The sequence below is a fragment of the Mastigoproctus giganteus genome, chromosome 7 (assembly GCF_048544385.1).
Source record: "Mastigoproctus giganteus isolate SK-2022 chromosome 7, ASM4854438v1, whole genome shotgun sequence".
Taxonomy (NCBI): Eukaryota; Metazoa; Arthropoda; class Arachnida; order Uropygi; family Thelyphonidae; genus Mastigoproctus; species Mastigoproctus giganteus.
The window spans coordinates 12,626,933-12,651,748 of record NC_143581.1 but is presented as its reverse complement, the minus strand read 5'-3'; the positions used below and the strand labels follow the sequence as shown (position 1 = coordinate 12,651,748).

The 24,816-nt window shown below is 38.0% G+C and overlaps 1 protein-coding gene across 1 annotated transcript in view; it reads right to left on the bottom strand.

Annotated features, from left to right (window-relative positions):
• Positions 1–14,069, bottom strand: part of LOC150082527 (type I phosphatidylinositol 4,5-bisphosphate 4-phosphatase-A) — a 73,487-nt gene extending 59,418 nt beyond the window's left edge. Inside the window, exon 1 of the mRNA XM_090378667.1 lies at positions 13,961–14,069. Coding sequence (XP_090234793.1) covers positions 13,961–14,054 — 94 coding nt within the window. The 5' untranslated portion in view covers positions 14,055–14,069. The remainder of the gene's footprint in view (positions 1–13,960) is intronic.
• Positions 14,070–24,816: the final 10,747 nt, after the last annotated feature.

Here is a 24,816-nt window from a genome sequence, read left to right as displayed (position 1 = left end):
ATGTGTACATTTGGAATCTTATAAATAGGAGATTAGTCTATGGCACGCATGCGTTTGAATGACCACGAATCAGATATGAGAAATGAATGTTAACGAAAATACAAAAAAACTCTATTATCATTCATTGTCCATTTCTCACATCTGATTCATGGTCATTCGAACGCATGCGTGCCAAAGACTAATCTCCTATTTATAAGATTCCAAACATACACGTTTCGTTAGTTTCATTCTACCCTGTAAATATGACACTAGTCAAAGTTTTAGTCCGATTAAGGGAGGAATTCTTTAATTTCATTGTTTTTATCGCATTTTAATAGTATTTTATTCGTATTCCAGTGAGGAATTTAATTTCGTTGTTTTATCGTACTTTTATCTCATTTTAATAGTATTTTATTCGTATTCCAAATTTGCATTGATGACAAAATGTCTTCCTTCACTAGAGGTTGTATGGGGGATTTAATATTTCTGGGATCAGGTTGAGGTTCACCGCTGTGATCCTGGGGTTTTGGACTGTCCATGTGTCAGTAGTGAGGAACACACTGAGTTTTAAATTATGTAATTTTGTTTCAACGTATCATTTTGTAATTTATTCGCATAAGAAGATTTGGTAAAGAAGAAATGCTATTGACTGAATAAAAGGCAACTCCTTGTTTATTTCTAAAATATTAATAGAACGTAGGAAAAATTGAGCATATGTAAGCTCTCATTTATGTAGGGCAAAAAAAATAAAGACAATTTTAACTGAAAATTTAGGCACGAGAAAACTGTGTGACAAGGTGGTGCCAAAAACTTTGAATGAAGATAAAAGAATGAGAAGACTACAAGTTTGCGAAGATGTTTTGAAAAAAAAAATTGAAGATCCAGATGAAAGTTGATTCTTTCTGTATGACCCAGAAACTAAAAGACAGTCAATGCAAAGACAAAACAATCCTCCAGACAAAAGAAAAAATAATAATGTTAAAATAAAAAATGAAAACCATGCTGCTTCTTCTTCTTCGATATCAAAGGAATTATTATGCTGAATACATTCCACCAAATCAGATGGTTAATCAAACATACCACATTGAAGCTCTGACAAGGTTGCATGAAAAAATTCAAAGGAAGAGATCTGAATTGTGGAAGGATGGTTGGATGATCCACCAAGATAAAGCTCCGACACACAATGCACTCTTTGTTTGCGAGTTTCTGGCCAAAAATCAAATCCGTGCGCACACACCCTACTCACCACATCTACCGCCCTCGTGATTTCCCCTTCTCTAAACTGAAGTGTACTTAAGGAAATCCATTTTCAGTCCACTGATGACATTCAGAAAAAAATGACTGAAGTTTTAAAAGGGCTTATAGAAGATGAGTTCCAGAAATGGTTCTGTGCTTTGAAGAAACGTATACGACACTGTGTGTGTGTGTGTGTGTGTGTGTGTGTGTGTGTGTGTGTGCGCGCGCGCGTACGCAAGCCCAAGGCAATTATTTTGAAGGGGGATAACTAGTAAGGTATGAAATATTCATTATTATTATTTTATTTATTTAACTAGGCAGTTTCAGCCAGTTTTTCTGGCAACCCCAACACCTATTTACAATATTGTACAGATATCAAACATATACTGCCAATAGCTGGTTACCATCACTGGGATGTTGAGGCAGCCAAGATTCACTTTCTGCATACTGCTAATACCAAACAATGAAATAGAAAAGAATAGCAAGAACAGGAACAAGAAAAGACAGTATAAAAAGAAGTAAGAGAGGAAAATAAACTCAGTATAGAGCTTGAAGCAACAGCAATCAGCAAGTCCATGCATCCTGAAGCAAAAACTAAAACGTCTGTCCTGCTCCTGACCAACTGCAGCATGTTCTGGAATGATGGACACAATGTGCTTCAAACAGAATGCGATGAAGGTCATTCACAGCTGAGCAATTTGCACAAGTAGGTTTTATGTTCTTATATGAAGACTGCTGATTAGAGTGTCTGCCCCTTGCATAATGAGAACAAACTATTTTATTTACATAACAATGTCCTGCCATATGTCCATAGTGAAGACACCTATAGTTTAATAATACCTCTTGAACTTGACTTTTACAACCCAAGTAAATATTAGTATTAGCAATGGCCACATGGTGCAAGAAAGCCTATGGCTTACGCTGAACTAGCCAAAAAAATAAAAATAAAATAAAAATAAGAAAATTAAAAAAAAATAAAATAATTAATAAAAGAAAAGGAAACAGACAATCTATACATTTCTCTCCTCCTGTAGGTAACTATCCAGCTGACCTTTGAATTTACCCAAACTGTCAGCCTCTACTATCCATGTAGGTAATTTTTTCCAGCAATTTATAACTCGCTAACTAAAATAACACTTCCTGAAATCCAGTCTAAACATCTCTCTGTAACTTGTATTTATGGCCCCTAGTTCTAAAATAATTTATAGCTGAAAATTTCACCCTCATTCATTTTACTTATGCCTCTCAGAGTCTTAAACGCCTCAATCAAGTCTTCTCTAAGGTGCCCAATTTCCAAGCTCTGAAACCCACATATTCGAAGTCTTTCCTCATATGGACGCCCTTTTGCCAATCTGAACAGGCAAGTTACCTGTCTTTGGACCCTTTTCATGAAGCTCAATGTCTATCTTTAGGTGCAGTCTCCATACTTGAACACAGTATTCCAAGTTTGGGCTAACAATAGCTTTATATAATGGGATTATGACATCTCTACTAGCAAATGTGTAAAAAAATTATGGAGGTCCTAAAGTCTGAAAACTTTATTAGACAGTTGGACAGACTACTCAAGTTGTCTGTCCAACTGTCTAATAAAGTCTCGAGACTTTAGGACCTCCATAATTTTTTTACACTATGTCATGTATCAAAATCTAGCTTTTTGATGTTTCATAACTGCTAAAATGTGTTGGACAAATGCTTCAGTGAATAATCCATTGTTCTATTTCAAAAGGCGTACAACCCCCATTACGTGAACATTTCAACTTATATGAAGTAACCTTAATACGGTATTTCCAACAGAAAACGCACAGATTTTTTAAAAAAATGCATACGTTCACAAATTATCCCAAAATTTGTGCAAATAAAAATACAAGCAAATTATAGAAATTTTAGAAGAGAATTCAAAAGAGCTGCCATATCCATAGTAAAATGTGCACTAAAACAAAGGACCCAAGAAAAGGAAAACCTACACTATATCCACAAAATAAAAAAAATCATGGAATACCTTCTTCCTATATCTATAAGATAGAATCAAATTTCATACTGAAATACTACATGACATGAGAAAAAATTTAACTCCCTTTTAAAAATCAGAAACCACAATCGGTAGGTATGCACATAATAGATTATGTGAACAGTGAATTCGTAACCAACCTATCCAACTATAACTTAACAAAAGACGAACACAATCTTCTCTATAAAGGCCTTAATTACAGCATGATCCCAAAAAAGACCTGATACAACAAATATGTAATAAAAGCCTAAACATGCTTATACAGCCACAGCAATAGAAAAAAACTAATTAAACAAATAAATAATATTAGCATTAGTATTAGCATTAGTAGAGGCATATGATGCAAGAAAGCAAGCTTATTCAGCATCAGCCAAAAAAAAAAAAAAAAAACACACACCACTCCCATTTCACCCCTCCGTTCGTTCGAAATACCTGTCCAGTTGAGCTTTAAATTTGTTTAGGCTATCAACTTCAACAACAAGTGATGGAAGTCGATATGATAAACAAAGTGATATGATAAACAAAAAACCAAATCTTACTCCTAACTTTTCAAAAGAGGAATTTCAGTGTATCAAAAAATTAGCCACAAATAAAAATATCATTCAAAGGCTGATAAAGGCGATTCAATAGTATTAATAAACAAATTCAATCATGACAACAAATTGACAAACCTCCTACACATACCAGAAACTAGGTAAAAATCCTATCCCCACCATCAGATCAAAAAAGAACTAAAAAGATTACACTCCGAAGAAAAGATTACAAGCAATTTTCACCCAGACCTCTTAGCCCATACTACACATTCACCCTACATATTCGGAGTCACCAGGTTGCATAAACCAGACATACCACTGAGGCCCATAGTAAGCTTCAAAAATACATCAACAGCAAACTTAGCAAAATTTATGATTGACATACTAAAACCCCTAATGAATTATTCCAAATATCACATAAACAACATGGAACACCTATTTTCATCAATCAAAAATATAAAATTAGAACCCGATGACAAATTATATTCCCTCGATATAAAATCACTATGAACAAATGTACACCCTCAAAAAACTGTGTGTAAAAAAAAACAGAACAAAATTAGATATTTCAGATAAAACAAAACTTACTAAATATACTGTTATCAGCTAATTATTTCACCCATGAAGGAGATTTTTAGCAACAAGTATATGGGGTACCAATGGGTGGTTCCACAAGTGGACATCTGAATTTTACCTCCTGGAAATAGAAAACCACATCATTTCCAAGTACTCTTCCCCATCCCTTACATTTTATGGAAGGTACGTAGATGATTGTCTGCTTATAGGCAAACCAGACACCATAAATACCATCTTCCATGAGCTGAATAATGTAGATGATCGGCTACAATTCACAATTGAAAATGAAGAAAACAACAAGAAATTATGGGAGTGAAGTAACAGTTACTTCACTCCCATAATTTCTCTTGACAGTTGTTGTTGTTTGGTTTTTAGGAGCATTAGCAACTAAGGCCATATTGCTCTGGGAATATGCGGTGGTCATTCCCTGACTTTTCCGCATCCTCCGTATTTGGTGGTGATGGACTCTAACCCCGGTCTAATCAAGAAGCGTGTGCTACGCACTGCTGCTCCTTCACACCGACTACGGAGGCGCCCTCTCTTGACAGATTTTCTTCTGTAAATCTCGATGCAAAGTAACTGTTGAGTTCATCTGCAACATCACCTGGAGTATCTAATACTATCCTACATCCAGATTTACATATAAGCTAAACAAGCTACAGCTTAGGGCCTCACTCCATCTTAAATCCTTTTTTTAATATTGTCAAAGGTGGACTATAAGAGAGAAGGGCCTCATACATATTATAGCTTAGGGCTAAAACTAGTTTAAATCTGGCTCTGCAAGCCACGCCCATTACATAAGGGTCTGATCTAGTTTGTCCTCTTCTTTGCATTTATATGTGAAGAATTCGTTATCCCACTCTTTGCCAGCCTGACCTTTTCTGTGGAACTATTACAGATCACTTTGTGGCTGTTATAGGCTTCAGTACTTTTTATTGCTCTGTAACTTTTCCATGCCATCTCTTTCTGCTCAAGTAATCTGACAACTTCATTATTCATTCAACTTGGAATCCTCCTCGTGGAGTATTTTTTTTAATGGTATATACGCATTCAAGACTTCTGTGATCAATCTTTTAAAGGTATACCATAATTCAATTGTATTTGCTCCCTGTGCAATATCTACCCAGTTAATAGAGGCCATGTAGCACCTTAAGGCATCGCAATTTCCTTTGCTGAAATCATAACCCATTCCTTTCCTTTAACTACCTCTTTCTTCATCATCCACCATAGAACTCCATGATCACTGCCTCCTACTGATTCCTGTACTGTCAGCCCTATTATGTCATCTGGTTCATGGGTGATGAGGTCTAGAATATTCTTTTCCCTAGTACTTTCCTGATATGGTACAAATAAAAATCATCTGGTTGATTTAAAAATTGTCCCCCCATAGCAAGAACATCTTGTTAATATGATCTGTTTCGGTAACAAACAAGATTCGGTAATGCTTGCACATACCCCAAGAACACTTGGGGTATGTGCAAGCGTTACTTTGACTAATATTATCAGATACACATATCTATATTATCCTTGTCCTCCCAAACTAGTAGTATCTCAGAACATTTAAGGTATCCTCAATAATACTGGCAAAAACCATCTTTGTTTAAATGTACCCTGTCTCTACAAAACAGATTCCTTCTACCTACAAGTGTGGGCCAAGCTGATAAAAATTCCCCCCCAAAAGCCTTGCAGAACCCTTCAAGCCTTGAGTTAATCTACAAGGCTTTCAGCATATGATTCCTCCTATCATGTCTGGGCAGGATTGCAGACACAGACATAACCCTTGTTCTAGTCCACCCATCCTTATTACAAAATATATTCCTTGTTTCCCTGACAATGGGGTTTCCTAATAGAACTAAGTCTTTTAACCACAGTAGTTTGTACTTGGTTATTCTGTTCTGGGGCCCGAATCGGGAGTGAATCACTTGATAGGTTACTAGAGTCTCTAGTCCCTGACGAGCTCCCAGTTACATTATTCTTGAGGGCAAGCACTCATTTTTTCAGTGACTAAAAGTTTTCTAGCAATGAACCAAATTTTAACTTAAGATCGGTACACTACGTACAATGGTGACAAAGAAAAGAATTGCCAGGTGAGCTATGATTATTGACTAGGTCAACCTTGAAATACATGCCGCAGATTCTACAATGGATCAAATCATGACTCACCCGGAAATCGCCATTGGCTATTTCCGTATGAGTCATGATACCCTCTGATGAAGTGTTCAAGGTAGATCTTGTAAAATTTACTAATCATCAATGAAAGTAACTTTCAAAAAGTTATATTTATAATATTATAAAAATCAAACTATTACAGGAAAAAAAAAACTTCAAAATAAACTTTGCAATATACTAAATAAATTATTTAAAAACAATATTAAAACCTCTGTAATCCTACTCTACTCCACTAATTCCATCTAATCACTATTATGAGCATCACCAAGATCTCACCACAAATGCCAACAGGTAAAGGTCAAATATGCTGAGAATGCTCTAGGAAATCCTTAACTCTAAACCTGACTGTAAAATATCCGATTTCTATTATTATGATATCTGTTAATTCTTAAGAAACAAACCTTACATTCTTTAGCAAACTTCTCTTCAAGGCCACACCCAAGTAAATTCTGCTCATATAATTCCTTCATTAAATTGTGCTCTTCAATATCTCAATTCACATCAAAAATAAGACAGTGTCAGCCTCAAAGGCTTAGTCTTAGAGAAGCCTAAAGTTTGAAGGCAGACTTCCACACATCTATCACACAACCATTCTTCCTCAACTTGAATTTATGCCCCCTCATGTATGTAGTCTCAGCAAGTGGAAGAATGCCATTAACATTCAGTTTACTCAATCCATTCAAAGCTTTAAACACCTCAATCAGATCTACCTGCAGGTTCCTAGTCTTGAGATGCTGCAATTTGTAAAACTGAAGCCTTTCTAGGTAAGAGCACCCTTTTGTTCCCTTCAACAGTCTGATTGCCCTTCTCTGCACCCATTCCAGCAGATCTACATCCTAAAGTGAGGCCACCAGAGCTGTATACAGTACTCATGATACAGCCTAACCATAGCCTCAAACAAAGGGATAGCACCTCCTTATCCCTGCTAGCAAAATTTCTATATATCATTGACAAAACTCCGTGAGCTATCCTGGCAGCGTCTGCACTGCTCAGAGAATTGTCTGACTGCACAATTCCCAGATCTTTTTCATTTGCCCCAGGGGCTCACATCTGGTGAGTAATGGCTTGGTACACCCAGGGTCCTAAGTAGATATCATTCTTCTCTTTCTTGGTGATTCTTTTTACTTCTGTCAATCTCTCTCTCTCTCTCTCTCTCTCTCAGGGTAACTCGGAAATTTTTTTGGCTGGTGGAGCATAAGCCTCAGGCTTCCTTGCACCATATGGCTAATAATAATAATAATAAAATAATTCTCCACTACCCTGAGTGTAGTATCATACAGTTGTTAAGTTACTCTGGGGTCAATGCTATCCATATGCAGTACCTTGCATTTGTGAATGTTAAACTTCAACTGCCATTTCTCACCCCATCGACAATTTTCCTAGATTTTGTTGCAGTAGCTTACCCTGATGATTGTCATTAACCATGCTGCCAACCTTCATATTATCTGCAAATTTGGACATTGAACCTGATATACCTTCATCAATATCACTGATAAATATTGTTGAAAACAACAATGGACCCAGCACTGAATTCTAGGGAACTCAACTAATAAGATTAGTCCACAAAGAGCATGCCCATTGATAACCACTCTGTCTTCTTCCACTTAACCATCCCTTTATCCATAGCAGTAACATGCCCCCAATGTCACATTGCTCCACTTTGTACAGCATTCTTTTATGTGCAACAGTATCAAAAACCTTCTTGAAAATCAAGTATATGACATCAAAATTATTTTTTGCATCCAGCTCTTCGGTCACTGCATCATAGTAACCTATCAGATTGGTTAGTCAAGATACCCCCCTTAACAAATCCGTGCTGTGCGGTATAATTGCATGCCTATGTACATGGATCTGCATTTTCTTTAACCACTTATTCCATTGTTTTCCCTGTAACAGATGGTAAGTTAAAAGGTCTGTAATTGCTAACGTCGCCTTTTGATCCCCTTTATGAATTAGGGATAAATTTGCACATCTCCTCCAGCACATAGGGAACTCCCCTGAATCTCTCATAATTATGGCTAAGTGTTTGCTTACCTCCTTTGCTTAATATAATTGGATAGAATCCATCTATCCCAGGTGCCTTTATGTCTATATTCAACAATTTCTTTTCAACTTTTCTTTCAGTTATCACAAAGTCATTTAGGTCCTAGTTAGAATTTAATAAATTTCTAGCATCCCCTTCCCTAAAGAATTCCTCATGTGTGAATGTAGATGCAAAATACCTATTCAATTTGTCTGCAACCTGAGCAGGGTCATCAACTGTTAATCCAGTCATCAAATGGCCCAATGTGATTCAACCCCTTCCTTCCACTGTTAATATAAGCATAAAAGTCTTTGCTATTTTTCTTTGCATTCTTTTCCAGATCTCATAATCTGCTTTAGCTTGTGACTTGATTAGAGACTAATTTATATCTACCATAGGCATCTGTATCACCTGATAATTTATATGAATCCCATGCACTTTTCTTCTTTGCCACAGGTCTCAATAGTTTGTCTGACATCCATTTAGGTCTAGGCCTTGAACAGTATTCCTTTGAGGGTATGATAGCCTAGCCTAGTAGCTTATTTGATTACTTCTCTGAATACTTCCCATTTAGAATTTGCTGTTGGTAACATCAGAATTTAAGAACTGTCAGAGACCATTGTAGTTATCCTTACAAAAGCAAAAGCTTTTCCCTTTACCCTTGACAGTAGTTATGTGTTTAATTAAATTCCACATTAGTATACTGTGATTGCTGTTGCCCAGTGGGTCTTTTATCTGAAAATTCTTAATACATGAAGAATCACTGCTGATAACCAGATCAACAGTATTGCTTCCACTTGTTGCCTCTCTAACATGCTTGTAACTGATTATAACTGTCAAAATGGATGTCAATAATCTGTTGATTTGTGAATGAAATAAAGAAATTAAAAAAAAAACAAAAAAAAACGGATCATTATTTTCAGTTTTAATTTTCCATAAGTGACTGTGTATAGTATAGTTAAAGAGTGAAATTAAGTCATCAAAGGATAAGTAGGATTGATTGCAAATCATTAGCATTAGTTAAGGCATATGATGCAAGAAAGCAAGCTTATGCAGCATCAGCCAAAAAAAAAAAAAATCTCCCATTTCACCCATCTATTCACTCCAAATGCTTGTCCAGCTCAGCCTTAAATTTATTTAGGCTATCAACTTCCACAACATGAGATGGAAGTCTGTTCCAGCAATCAACTACCCGCTGGCTAAAGGCATATTTCCGCACACATATTCTACAACTGTCTTTCTCCAATTTGAATCCATGCCCCCCCCCCCCTCAGGTTCTTAATCTGAGCAAGAGGAAGAATTCCATCAGCATTGAGTTTGCTCAACCTGTTCAAGGCCTTATACACCTCAATCAGATCACCTCACATGTGCCTAGTCTCCAGGCACTGAAATTTGCAGAATTTAGCTAAGCCTATCTTGGTAAGTGCACCCCTTTGTTCCCCTCACCATGCCCTCAATGTCACATTGCTCCACTTTGTACAGCAGTCTTGTTGCAGTTATCTGTGCTCGTTCTAGCAAGTCTACATCCTTCCTAAAATTAGGCCTCCAGACCTGTACACAATATTCAAGGTGTGGCTTGACCATTGCCTTCTTGTCATTGCTAGAAAAATTCCTATATATCATTGACAAGACTCCATGACTTGCTCTGTCAGCCCATCAGCACTGTTCAGCAAACTTCATATCTGACTGCACAACTACTCCGGGTCAGCTATGATTTATACATTCCGCATGTATACATCATAACAGAAACAGAGACCCTTGCTTATTGTTGTGGCTCCTATGATTTTGGCTGCCAACCCTTTGAAGTATTTAAAGCTTTAGGACCCACTACTTTAGGTAACATTGTTATCTTCATTATTATTTCTATTTTTACATTAATTTATTTCAGGTTATCTCCTTCACCTTACAGGCCTTCTCAATTTTTCCATGGTAATTACAATTGACAGGTCAACATCCCTTCCCTATATACTGAATATAAACATTTGTCTATATATATATATATATATATATATATATATATATATAGACAAGTGTGTGTGTGTGTGTGTGTGTTTTGAAAACTTATGAGCTATTTCCCATAAATCCTTCATGATCTCCAGCAAATTGTTCAGCATTTTCACAAATAAGTTTTATACTTAAAAGAATGTTATTTTCTTGCCACTGAGATAAAAAAAAAAAAAAAAAACAGTTGAACACAGTGATCTATAGAATATAACCAACAACGAATATAACCCAAATTTCATTTCTTACTGCTAAATTACGTATATATATTCTTCCTGATTCAAAATTGCATCTTATTTGTTATATAAGCTGAACCCAAATTAAGAATCCCAAATTCAACAGCAATTACTTCATGTCACCTTTTTCTATAGTCCAAATGCCTAATTTTATCTACAATTGACAGTCAAGTTTTCTCTTTGGTGATATCCTGCATGGTGCTAAAGCATTTGCTATAAAGTTACAACATCTACTTCAAAATAAACTGAAACGAAAACAGGCTAAACAAAAAACATGGTGGCAGTGCTTATTGTGACATTTCAAAACAAAATCATGACCCTCTCGTGTAGGTATGTACAGTACTGTAACTTTAACTATTATGTAACACTAAAAACTGTTGATAGTTCATTCTGAATAGGCATAATTACTGCAGCGGTAAATACATCTGATATACTGACTAAAGATCATTATTTTGTCAAAGTGATTCAGTTTGTGTGTGAGAGAGAGAGAGAGAGAGAGAGAGAGAGAGAGAGAGAGAGAGAATGTGGATAGGAAGAATGAACATTCTCCCTATCTACAGTGTTGATCTAGTTTTACAGGATGGAACTACAAAAACACAGAGTTAAAGAAAAGCATCAAATGGATTTCAAGTTAACCAGAATTTAAACATTATTCTTGGCAGTTGGATGGGAAATTGGAGTTCCTGATATAGGAATTTGATAAACTGACATTCAAAGTTATGGAGAGTAATTAAAAATAGGAATTTTATATAATAAATATAAAAGTTCCCAATTGGAAGGTAGAATTTTTTTCAATTATGCATGTATTTTCTATCATCTTTCATACATTCTACTATAATGCTGGAGTAAAAGATGCAGTTTCTATTCTTCCACTCCCTCTTTTCCTGCTATATTAACATACATAAGAAAATTACCTTTGATTCACTAAAAATTCTATCAATAGTTTTACAGATACTAGTACATCACTTTCCAGCTTAACACAACCTGCTTCATACAAACATCCACAACTTCTTGAATATCTAACAGTTCCTTACATGTTACTAAGTTTCAAGTAATTATCTAGTGGTGAGAAGGGGAAAAAAAAAAGATTTTTTTGGAGTCATTTAAGGGAGGTCTCCCTTGTAAGTCTAGTTAATTCTTTGAAAATCATATAAAAAATGAAATTTATGCAAAGCTCATTTTGACCTTATTCCGTGAAGAATTCAAAATTTTGAAAGTTTTGCGAGTTACAGCGGAATGAATGGTGGTTTCATAATGCAAAGATAAAGAGAGAGGATAAAAACAATCATCCCCACCAGCGCAAGCAGAGTAGTCTAAGAGAAACAGAAGTATCCTCTAAAGATTTATACCAATGAGGATTACCACTTAAATTATTTCCCACAGAATGTCATTTTTACATTAGCATACTATAGGTATTATTCAGTAAAAATTACTCACATGAGTGCATTTTACTTGAAAAGTGTGGATTAATGGGGAGGAGAATGAGAATTTATATATATAGGTGGATGGTCAGATGCCAAAACAGCCTTACTTGCTTACTTGTTCTTCTGATGGGATTTTTTTTTCTTTGTTTTAAACCTTTGGTCACAGTACACATGGTTTACTGTTTGATAACTATGCATTTCTGTATTCAAATTATGCTTTTGGTCCTAAAGTCCAGTCATAGATACTGACTAGGCTGACATTAGAAATGACAGCCTAGTTATTTGTGCATCCACCAAAACTGCTAATACTGTTATAATATAAATAGCATCCCAAACAATGAGTAAATTCACTATTTATTTATAATTGAAAATACCAGCATAAGAACTGTTTCAATACTTACTGGTTTCTCATCAAATAATGGGTGACCTCTATTTGTAAACTTATGCTTGACAGATGAATAATGTATTGATTTTCTTCTGAACACCACAAATGCTGTATAGAAGAAAAAACTTCCCATAAAACAAAACTTATTTCAGTGCCTACTTACATTAAAATATAAACACAAAACCTTTACTACTTGGATGGTTTATTGTATTTTATGTATGCAAGAGAGCATTCACAAGCTAATTTGCAACTAAATCAGACTGATTCACAAACTACAGCCCTCACTGAAGATGCCCTTAAAAATTCTTAAAGACCTTTTCCATTTGAACATAGACCTCTACAAATAAACAATGCAGAAAACCTGCTATACTGTCACAGATAGCATTTAAATTATCACCAAGGGAACTTGAACAGAAGAAATCGGTGCAATATACTTGTCAGAACAGTTTGTTTTGCCTGATGAAAATTGTTACCCCTTTCATTGCAACTGACTAGCTCAACCACATTCAAATTCCTATCATTCATAAGGTTTAAACCCAGGCCCTTTCAGAACGGCAATATGTAGCAACACAAGTCCTCACAATCTTCTACATATATATAGGCAGGTATAAACCCATGGAGACATTTTCCTACCTTGATAAAAACTATGCTACTCGTATTGTGTCTATTGATAATTATTGTGTAAATTTCTATGTAAAGATGAATACTCTTTTTTTTTTTTCATACAGACTTTGCATGAGCTACTAATTACACAAAATAAAACAAAAACAACTAAATCATGACAAATAAAATAAATATAAAATAATTAAATTGACAACTCCAAAACAAAACGATGCCATTGGAAACGAAGATCAAAGGCTGGCACCTGTAAAAGCAGCTGTTTCAACATAAAATTACATTACGCCAAATAAAATGATGGTCGGAAAAATTCTTAAGAATAATGATTTTCGGTATACCAATTAAGTTGAAATGGGTTAATTTTTTTTTCTTTTATTACATGGCCATAAACAATAGGAGTTTCATTTAACACATTAAATTAGATTGGCGTTACCACTAAATTCGAGGGATAAGTAGGTTTTAATCCGTCACCCCAGAATCAATCAGCTGCATTCATCAAAATCAATGACGTGTGTAACACACAAAATGCTTGTGCAGCCTGCCAAATTGATGGGACAATTTTTTCATAATTTTGTTTTTCTTTTTGTTGTGTAAGGGCATTTGCTCGAAAAAAACTAATGCAACACGAAAGGAATCGATATCTAAAAATCAAACGCTTTTGACAATAACTTTTTAGTCATAAATTCGGTATTGAAAGTTGAATAAAAGCTCCAAGGACCAAATAACTATCAACACATATGAAGGAATACAAATAAATCTTACACAAACATACCGGTTGAGTTAGCTCCACCCAGGTGTCCATAATTTTGAGAGCCAACCTCATTTTGCAGCAAAGGAGCCTTCTCGTCCGGCGCCTCACTCGCCATTTTCTACTGAATACAGTAATAACAAACTTAAGACGATCATATGACAAAGCTCGGACACCACCTACCGGTCATGACATGATATAAAGGCGAAGCAAGACAGAGTAACAGTCATGATTAGGGCTTCTCAAGTACAGTCTACAGTTTTTCCTTCCCGGGATTTCTCGGAAATTTCCCGGGATCCCGGGAATGGTTGTATAAATTTAGAAAAATCGACTGTTCATGTTTATATATTTAAAAATTAAACAATTTACACGAAACAAAAAAAAAAAACTAGAACATTATATTTCTTTATTAATAACTGAAATAAATTTAGCTAGTGATTTTGTAAGTTACATCGGTATTCTCCAGGGGCTCACTCTGGTTAGTATGGCCTTGGCACACCCAAGGTCCTGAGGTGGATATCATCATTCTTATCTTTCTTTGTGATTCCTTTCTACTTCTGACTCTCTCTCTCTCTGAGGGTAACTCGGGAATTTCTTTTTGGCTGGTGAAGCATAGGCCTCTGGCTTCCTTGCACCATATTACTAATAATAATAGTAATAATAAATCCCACATCAGTGTACTGATGTGGGATTTACTTAAAGATTTAATTATCATCAGGTGTAAAGGAAAGGGTTTTTGATTCCGTAAAGGTGACTACAGTGGTCTCAGACAGTTTTTAAATTCTGTACAGTGGGATCAACTGACTATGTTACCAACAGTAAATTCTAAGTGGGAAGCATTCAAGGAATTAATCGTGGATGCTACTAAAAGTTTCCTACCTATTAAGAAATATTGTGCAAGGTTTAGTAATGGCCGAAATGGTTATCAAATGAACTAATGAGACTTATGACAGAGAAGAAAAATGCATATAAATTATCAAGCGACTCAGAAGCCTATGGCAGATATAAGCTAGTCTGTAATCAAGTCACAAAGGAGGTTAGGCAGGCGAAGGCAGGTTGTAATAGTAGTAGTAGTAGTAGTAGTAGTAGTAGTAGTGGCACTTGATGCAAGAAAGCAAGTGTAGGAGCTTATGCAGCATCAGCCAAAAAAAAAAAAAAAAAAAAAATCACACCATACCCTCTAAATGCCTGTCCAGTTCCTCCTTAAATTTATTTAACCTATCAACTTCCACAACGACAGATGGAAGTTTGTTCCAGCAATTAACCACCCGCTGGCTAAAGGCAAATTTCCGCACATCTATTCTACATCTATCCTTTCTTAATTTGAACTTATGTCCCCGTAGGTTCGTATTCTGAACAAGTGGGAGGATCCCATCAGAATTCAGCGTGCTCAACCCATTCAAGGCCTTATAGACCTCAATCAGATCACCGCGCAGGTGCCTAGTCTCCAGCACTGCAATTTGCAGAACTTAAGCCTCTCTTGGTAAGAGGATCCCTTCATTCCCCTCACCAATCGTGTTGCTCTTCTCTGTACACGCTCAAGCAAATCTACATCCTTCCTAAAATGAGGCCTCCAGACCTGTACGCAGTACTCAAGGCGTGGCCTGACCATTGCCTTATACAGAGGGACAATCACCTCCTTTTCCCTGCTAGCAAAATTCCTATATATCATTGACAAAACCCCATGACCTGCCCTAGCAGCCTGTCTACATTGCTCAGAAAACTTCATATCTGACTGCACAATTACTCCCAGGTCTTTTTCATTTTCTACCACCTTAAGTGTAGTACCACACAGTTGGTACGTTTCTCTGGGGTTACTTCTACCCATATGCAGTACTTTGCATTTGTCAAGGTTAAACTTCAGTTGCCACTTCTTAGCCCATCTGCCCAAATTATCTAGATCCTGTTGCAGTAGCACACTGCCATTACTGTCATTAACAACCCTGCCAACCTTCGTGTCATCTGCAAACTTCGACATTAAGCCTGATATACCTTCATCAATATCATTGATAAATATACAAAACAACAGTGGACCCAACACCGAACCCTGTGGGACTCCACTAATAACATTAGTCCACGAAGAGCAGCGCCCATTGATTACCACCCTCTGTCTTCTCCCACTTAACCATCCTTTTATCCATTGTAGCAACTTACCCTTAATACCATTCTGCTCCAATTTGTACAGTAGTCTTCCATGCGCAACAGTGTCAAAAGCTTTCCTGAAATCCAAGTATATGATATCAAAATTATTTTTTGCATCCAGTTCCTTTGTGACCACATCATAATAACCAATCAAATTTGTCAGACAAGACTTTCCCTTAACAAACCCATGCTGTGTCTGAATTATTGCTGCAGTCTTGTCTAGATGATCCTGCAATGCATCTTTAACCAGTGACTCCATTATTTTACCCAGAACAGAAGTTAAACTAACTGGTCTGTAATTACTCGTGTCACCCTTCGAACCTCCTTTGTAAATTGGGGATACATTTGCACATCTCCAGTCCGTGGGAACCTCCCCTGAATCCAAGGATGCTCTCATAATTATGGCTAAGGGTTTGCTTAGTTGCTTTGCCGCCTCCTTTAATATAACTGGATAGATCCCATCCACCCCAGGTGCCTTTCTTATGTTTAACTTCAACAATTTCTGCTCCACTTTGCTCTCAGTTATTACAAAATCATTAAGCACACTGCTACAATTTGATAACCTTCTTCCATTTTCAAACTGTAATAATTCCTCACGTGTGAATGTAGATGCAAAATACTCATTCAGTTTGTTTGCTATCTGATCAGGATCATCAACAGTCGAACCATCGATGTCAAGTGGACCAATCATATTCATCCCCTTCCTTTTAGAGTTTATATAAGTAAAGAAATCCTTGCTGTTTTTCTTAGCATCGTTTGCCAAAGATTTCTCGTAATCCGCCTTTGCCTGCCGAACCTCCTTTGTGACCTGATTACAGACTAGCTTATATCTGCTACAGGCTTCTGCGTCGCCTGATAATTTATATGCATCCCATGCATTTTTCTTCTCTGTCACGAGTCTCATTAGTTCATTTGATAACCATTTAGGCCTAAACCTTGAACAATATTTCTTCATCGGTATGAAAAGTCTAGTAGCTTCCACGATTAATTCCTTGAATGCTTCCCACTTAGAATTTACTGTTTGTAACATCGTCAGTTGATCCCACTGTACAGAATTTAAAAACTGTCTGAGACCACTGTACTCCCCTTTACGGAAGCAAAAACCCTTTCCTTTACCCCTGACGGTAGTTACCTCTTTGAGTAAATCCCACTTCAGCACACTGTGATCACTGCCACCTAGTGGTTCCTTTATCTGCAAATTCTTAATACACGAATGATCACTGCTGATAACCAGATCAAGAGTATTACTTTCTCTGGTTGCCTCTCGAACATGCTGCTGCAGAAAACAATCATCCAATAAATCCACAAAAGTCTGACTAGTGTGTGAGTGACCAATCCACAAGTTCCAGTCAATATCTGGGAAGTTAAAATCCCCCATTATAAGACATTCCGATTTACTAGCCCACTCTATTTCTCTGTACAATTGTTCATTGTACTCATTCGAGTCATTAGGCCTATAACACACTCCTACTCTTATTTTTGCTTTCGCAGTGCTTATGTCACACCAAAATGACTCAACAGTGCACTGTCCATCTATATCAACTGGATGCACTTCTTTTGATTTTATGTTTTTCTTAATTAACAGCATAACACCTCCTCCCTTTCTGTCCTGTCTATCCTTTCTGTACACATTGTACTCCCCAAATTCCAGTTCTGCATTCCTTATATCTTTGTGACACCACGTCTCTGCTATCCCAACAATATCCGCCTTTGATGTCTTGACCAACACTTCAAATTCATCAAATTTATTTACTATACTTCTAGCATCGGTATACATGCAAGCATACATGCTCCTATGCCTATTCCTTGTTACTCTAACACATCCCATATACCCAACTATTCCAGGATGACTGCCATCCGTCCCTGAAACCCCCAACACCCCTCGCTCCAGGTCGCTTCTTATTCTAATAGAAGTTGTGCAAGAATCACCTTCACCTCTGCCGGCGGTTACTGTTAAACTATTAGTCTTTGTATCCCCCCAAGCTAGCAGTTTTCCGACCCACCTAACACTGCCTCGATAGCATCAGCAAATATTCTTGCACCCTTTCTATTTAAGTGTATCCCATCCCTGTAGAAGCAATCTCTCCTGTTAGCAAGTACAGTCCAGGCTGAAAAAAATTCTACCCCTTGAGCCTTGCACAATCTTTCCAGGGCCGAATTGATCGACAGTGCTCTCATCATATACTCCCTCCTATCGTGTCTGGGCAGAATTGCAGACACTTTCAAATTCAACCCTAATTCTCGGCTTTTTTTCAACAGTGACCTGTACTTGTTGAGTAATTCTGCCGGTCTCCTACTCTTAATATCATTAGTGCCAACGTGTACAACTATATCACCTTTTGTGCCCTTGAAAGATGATATCCGCTTTACAACGTCATCAACCTTTGCCCCTGGCAGACATACCCTGGTCCTGTTCCACCTATCCTTTTTACATAGCATGTTCCCCGTTTCCCTGACAATAGAGTCACCAACAACTAATAGTTCCTGTGGGACCAGCGCATTCTGCCTTGGGGTTTGCCGCTGTGTTGCGCGATGACCAAGTGCAAGCTCTGGCGTTGATGTGGGCAGCTGAGAGCTTGATGGGCCCCTCAATTTATTTCCTTCGAGGGCATCCACCCTGTCCTTCAAACTCTCATATAGGCCCATAACAACGCTGAGTTGTCGCCTGATTTCCCTACACTCCTTACATCGCGCACACACAAAGACATCCCCCATGGCAATATCATGTTCCGTTCCAGAGAGTTCGGCAAACATTTCACAAGTTGCACATTTTTTTAGGCTGTGACGCGTTGGAGAATCGCCCCCCTCAGTTCTCCCCCGAGTCACAACACTCCTGCCACTTTGTGCCCGTTGCTTTGCTGCTCTAGTTCGGGGCATGGTAGTTTAAATTAATAAAATCAATAAATTAAATGTCAGTAGTATTTGAATAGAAACTATGAAATAGAAACAGTGAAGCGTATTACTATATAATTATGCGTTAGAGCTACCTAGCTACCTCAATTAAAAAAATTTGAATTCCCTACAAAAACTTTGAATTCACTATATACAAAAACAATGGCTACAAAAATCGAACAAAAATAACGGTTTTACCTATCGTAAGTAAAATCCACAAAAACTCTTTATCTAAATTAAAATAAAAAATAACCAGCGTAACTATAACTATATGACTACGTATTAAGTACAATATAAAACAACAATCATGTAAATAAAAGGCAAACACTTATCGTTTTTGCGGAGCTTGTAATTGACAGCTGTAACTTTTAAATTAATTAATGGGTGCTGCTCTTCGTGGAATAATATTATTAGTGGAGTCCCACAGGGTTCGGCATTGGGTCCACTGTTGTTTTGTATATTTATCAATGATATTGATGAAGGTATATCAAGTTTAGTGTCGAAGTTTGCAGATGATACAAAGGTTGGCAGGGTTGTTAATGACAGTAATGGCAGTGTGCTACTGCAACAGTATTTAGATAATTTGGGCAGATGGGCTAAGAAGTGGCAACTGAAGTTTAACCTTGACAAATGCAAAGTACTGCATATGGGTAGAAGTAACCCCAGAGAAACGTACCAACTGTGTGGTACTACACTTAAAGTGGTAGAAAATGAAAAAAAAAAAAAAAAACCTGGGAGTAATTGTGCAGTCAGATATGAAGTTTTCTGAGTAATAAAGACAGGTTGCCAGGGCAGGTCATGGAGTTTTGTCAATGATATATAGGAATTTTGCTAGCAGGGAAAAGGAGATGATTGTCCCACTGTATAAAGGCAATGGTCAGGCCACGCCTTGAGTACTGCGTACAGGTCTGGAGGCCTCATTTTAGGAAGGATGTAGATTTACTTGAGCGTGTACTGAGAAGGGCAACATGATTGGTGAGGGGAATGAAGGGATCCTCTTACCAAGAGAGGCTTAAGTTCTTCAAATTGCAGTGGCTGGAGACTAGGCACCTGCACGGTGATCTGATTGAGGTGTATAGGGCCTTGAATGGGTTGAGCACGCTGAATTCTGATGGGATCCTTCCACTTGTTCAGATTACGAACCTCAGGGGGCATAAATTCAAATGAAGAAAAGACAGATGTAGAATAGATGTGCAGAAATTTGCCTTTAGCCAGCGGGTGGTTAATTGCTGGAACAAACTTCCATCTGTCGTTGTGGAAGTTGATAGGTTAAATAAATTTAAGGAGGAACTGGACAGGCATTTGGAGGGAATGGTGTGATTTTTTTTTTTTTTTTTTTTTTTTTTTTGGCTGATGCTGATGCATAAGCTCATACGCTTGCTTTCTTGCATCACATGCCGCTATTACTACTACTACATTGTAGAGCAGATATCATCTTTTAAGGGCATAAAGGGTGATATTGTTGTACACGTTGGTACTAATGACATTAAGGGTAGGAGATCTGCAGACATACTTAACAAGTACAGGTCAATGTTGAAAAAAAGTCACGACTAAGGGCTAAATTTGAAACTGTCTGTAATACTGCCCAGACATGATAGCAGGGAGTATATGATGAGATCCTTGCCATCAATTCGGCCCTGGAGAGACTGCAAGGCTTATGGGGTAGAAATTTTCTCAACATAGTCTGTGCTTATTAACAGGAGAGATATAAATTTCTTTTGTATGCAATAAAGAGTTCTGGATTGTTTATGCAGGGATGGGACACACTTAAATAGAGAGGGTGCAAGATTATTTGCTTATGATATCGAGGCAGCGTTAGATGAGTCAACAAATTTGGCAGGATTCACAGTCTAATAGAACGGCAACCACAAAAAAAAAAAAAAAAACTACAATTTTTAGGTCACCTGAATAATTAAATTCATCTGCCGTGCTGTGTCTTATGTCTGTGAATTGCGCTAGTATTCTATGGTCGATTTGTCTGTTTTGCTGGACGAAGGACCCCAGTTTTTGGACCAAATACTTTGCTATATACGTGTGAGACCGATTAACTCAGCCAGTGAGTGAAAAAAGCCCATCTATGTTCCTCGCATCATCGAAGGGATTCGAACCCTGGCCTTTCCATCCGGTGTAGGGAGGACGGTGATGATACCACTGTGCTATCCGCTCAGAACAGTAGCCACAGGCAGAGGTTAAAGCGATTCTTGCACTGCTTCTATTGGAATGAGCAGCGCGCCGGCAAAGTAAGGTACTGGGGATTTCAAGGGCTGTACCTCCATGGTGTACATGGAGGTACCTCCATTAGGTGTACCTCCATGTACACCAATTCTAGGAGTATAGTAAATAAATTTTATGAATTTGAAGTGCTCTTCAAGATATCAAAAGCGGATATTGTTGGGATATCAGAGACGTAATGGCACTACGTCTCTGATATACCAATAATATGTCTGTTAATAAATTGCTTATATCCGTGTGGCACCACGCAGGGCCGTGCCGAGGGTGAGACGAACGAGGCTCTTGCCTCAGGTTAAAAGCAGAAAGGGGCGCCAAAAGAAAGATTAAATATTTGCCAAAGTTGCCATCATTAACAGTAGGATGAAATTTTTCATTCTTGCCTCTGCGTAGTGCCACACGGATATAAGTAATGCAGAATTGGAATTTGGGGAGTGCAATCTGTACAGAAAGGATATTTTAAGATTAAAGTAAGATTAAATGCCGCATTAGTGTGAAAGGCATCGTTTTTAATTTTATCTCATATTGTGGATACCTTCACAACGAGATACTAGGTATTGCACTACTTCGAATAAGTAACGCTTCTCTACTAGAGCAAACTAATGTTCTTTATTCTCAGTGGATATCTACCCACCCATGATCGGCCAAAAGCTTTGAAATGGTGCCGTCTGTGGGGGAGTGGTATCCACTGAGAATAAATCACATTAGTCTTCTCTACTAGAGGAGCGTTACTTATTCGAAGTAGTGCAATTACTGGTATCTCGTTGTGAAGGTAGTCCCAATATGAGATACAATTAAAAATGACGCCTTTCACACTACGTACGTAGTTTAATTTATGGTTAAACTATGGTGTATCTACACCGATATTACACTGAGTGATCACTGAATTATGACCACCACTATGAAAACTGAATGCGACCCGTTGATCACGTGAGGTACAAGAGTGCCGAATTAGTCGACCAATGTGGCATAGATAAGGTGTCAGTGGTTCGGTAAGTAGTGAAATTCTGAACGTGATGGGTAAAAGGAAGGATTTATCGACCTTTGATAAATGACAGATTGTGGGAGCCTGACGAGCTGGTGCCTCGATTTATCAAACGACTGACTGGTGGGATGTTCGAGAGCTGTTAAAGTGTACCAGTACCGGCGTCAAAACGGTCGAACAACGGCCCGACGGCAAAACTGCAAAGGTCAGCGAAAGTTTGATGTTAGACGTAAGAGCCAGGTCCGACGACTCGTACAGGTGAACAGACGCAGCACTATTAAAGAGTTGACTACCCAATACAACATGGGCCAACCCGGAACAATATCTGGCATTACGATGCGCCGTACGCACGGACGTATGGGCTGTACCAGCAGACGACCGCACGGACGTACGGGCTGTGTCAGGCTCCAAATTGTAAAGAGGATGTCCTTACAGCATTCTCTCCTAACCAAGGTTCATCGGCTAAAAGACTCACCTGGGGCGAACAGCATGCAAGTTGGACGTTAGAAGACTGGAAGAAGGTGTGCTGGTCAGATGAGTCATGTTATTTACTCCAAACCGTGGATGGTCGTATATGGATTTGGAGTCAACAACATGAGGCTCTTTATTCATCATGCATGGTATCAAAAGTGCAGGCCTGTGGAGGAGGTTGTATGGTGTGGGGCATGTTTAACTGGCAGGAACTTGAACCTCTGGTGCACGTGGAACAACGTATCAGTGGTCTCCGTTATCGTCAGCTGTTTGCTGACTGTGTACAACCCGCTGTGTTACACTTTTTTCCGGAATGGCGATAGTATCTTCCAAGATGATAATGCGGCTAGCCATCGGGCCCTTGATGTGCAGGAACGGTTTGAGGAACACAGTTCTGACTTCCAGCGTATCGATTGGCCTCCGAACTCAGCCGCTATCAATCCTATAGAGCACTTGTGGTACACTACGAAAAGGTATATCAGGCTGGATACACCAATTACCACCATACCTGCATTGTTAGCTGCATTACACACAGCTTGGTTGGCCATTCCTCCCAAATGCTTCCGACATCTTTTTGAATCAATGTCACGTCGGATAGCTGCTGTACTGAGGGCAAAAGGAGGACCTACGAAGCATTAAGTAGGTGGTCATAATTCAGTTATCAGTCAGTGTATAGAGTACAGAAAGGATAGACGGGACAGGAAAGGAGGAAGGATTATGATGTTAGTTAAGAAACGCATAAAATCTAAGGAAGCGCATCCAATTGACATTGGTGGACAATGCAATGAGTCAGTGTAGTGTGATAAGCACTGGGAATTGGAAAAAACGTGAGTAGTTTTGTACCATAGGCGTAATGAATCTGATGAGTATAATGAGCAATTGTGCAGAGAAATAGAGTGGGACAGAAAATCAGAATGTCGTATAATGGAGGATTTTATCTTTCCAGGCATTAGCATTAGTAGAGGCGTATGATGCAAGAAAGCAAGCTTATGCAGCAGCATCAGCCAAAAAAAAAAAAAAAACTTCCACTTCACCCCTCCGTTCGTTCGAAATACCTGTCCGGCTGAGCCTTAAATTTATATAACTGGAATAATTTAAATAATTAACTGGAACTTGTGGTTGGTCACTCTCACAGTGACCAACCAAAAGATATCGCGTTACAATGGCGGCAATTACGAACGGTAAACACGTGGATTTGATACCCTTTCCGATACTAAGTAATACCTACAAAATCTCTATCTAAGTTACTTTAATCTAAGTATCGTAAATAAGAATATAAAACTACTCTAGAAAATAAGTTAATATGACAAGTTAAGCTAATAAAACAGAAAATAAATCAGAAAAAACTTCTCTGTTCCAGGAGCGGCAAAAATGTACGTCCGCACAGGACGTACATTTTTGGATGATAATGGCACACCCCATCGCACTGCAGCTGTGATATGCTTTTCGAAAATGAGGACATTGTTCGTATGGATTGGCCTGCCCATTCCTCCGACCGATCTAAATCCCATCGAACCCATATGGGACACTCTGAGCAGACGCCTGCCTGCACGGCCACACCCACCAGAAAATGTTCACCAGTTGAAGATGGCGCTGACAGAGGTATGGACGATATTATCGCAAGAACTTATCAACAATATTGTTCTACGTATGGACAGGCGGTTCAAAGCCTGTATCGACATTAGAGGTGGCCATATCTCCTACTGAGGACCACCTCTTCCTTTTGTTCCATCTTTGGCAGTGATGCATCTGTATCATGGCAGCCAGTACTATGTTGCTCTGTACTGTTTTGTTTCCGTTGTTGTGTTGGTTTTGTTTCCTTCATCATTTCTGTACCTCACGAGGTTCCTTTGGTATGCTTTTCCTATATTCAGGCCACTCCTATGAGATGCTACAGGTGAAAATCTGACTGGTCCTTAAATTTTGCACACCGGTGTATATATAATTTTATTCTTTATATAGAGGTACTAAATAAACATCAATTATAGATCACCACAAAATTAAAAAGATGCCGTACACATTTTTAAAATGAAATAACTATATAAATTTTAAAAAAAAATAAGTTCAAGTAACTTGAACCCAAATCACGTGGCAGTCCCTAGGCGCCAAGGCACCCCGGTTGAAAACCACTGTGTTAGCTTTTGCTGATAAGACAGATCTA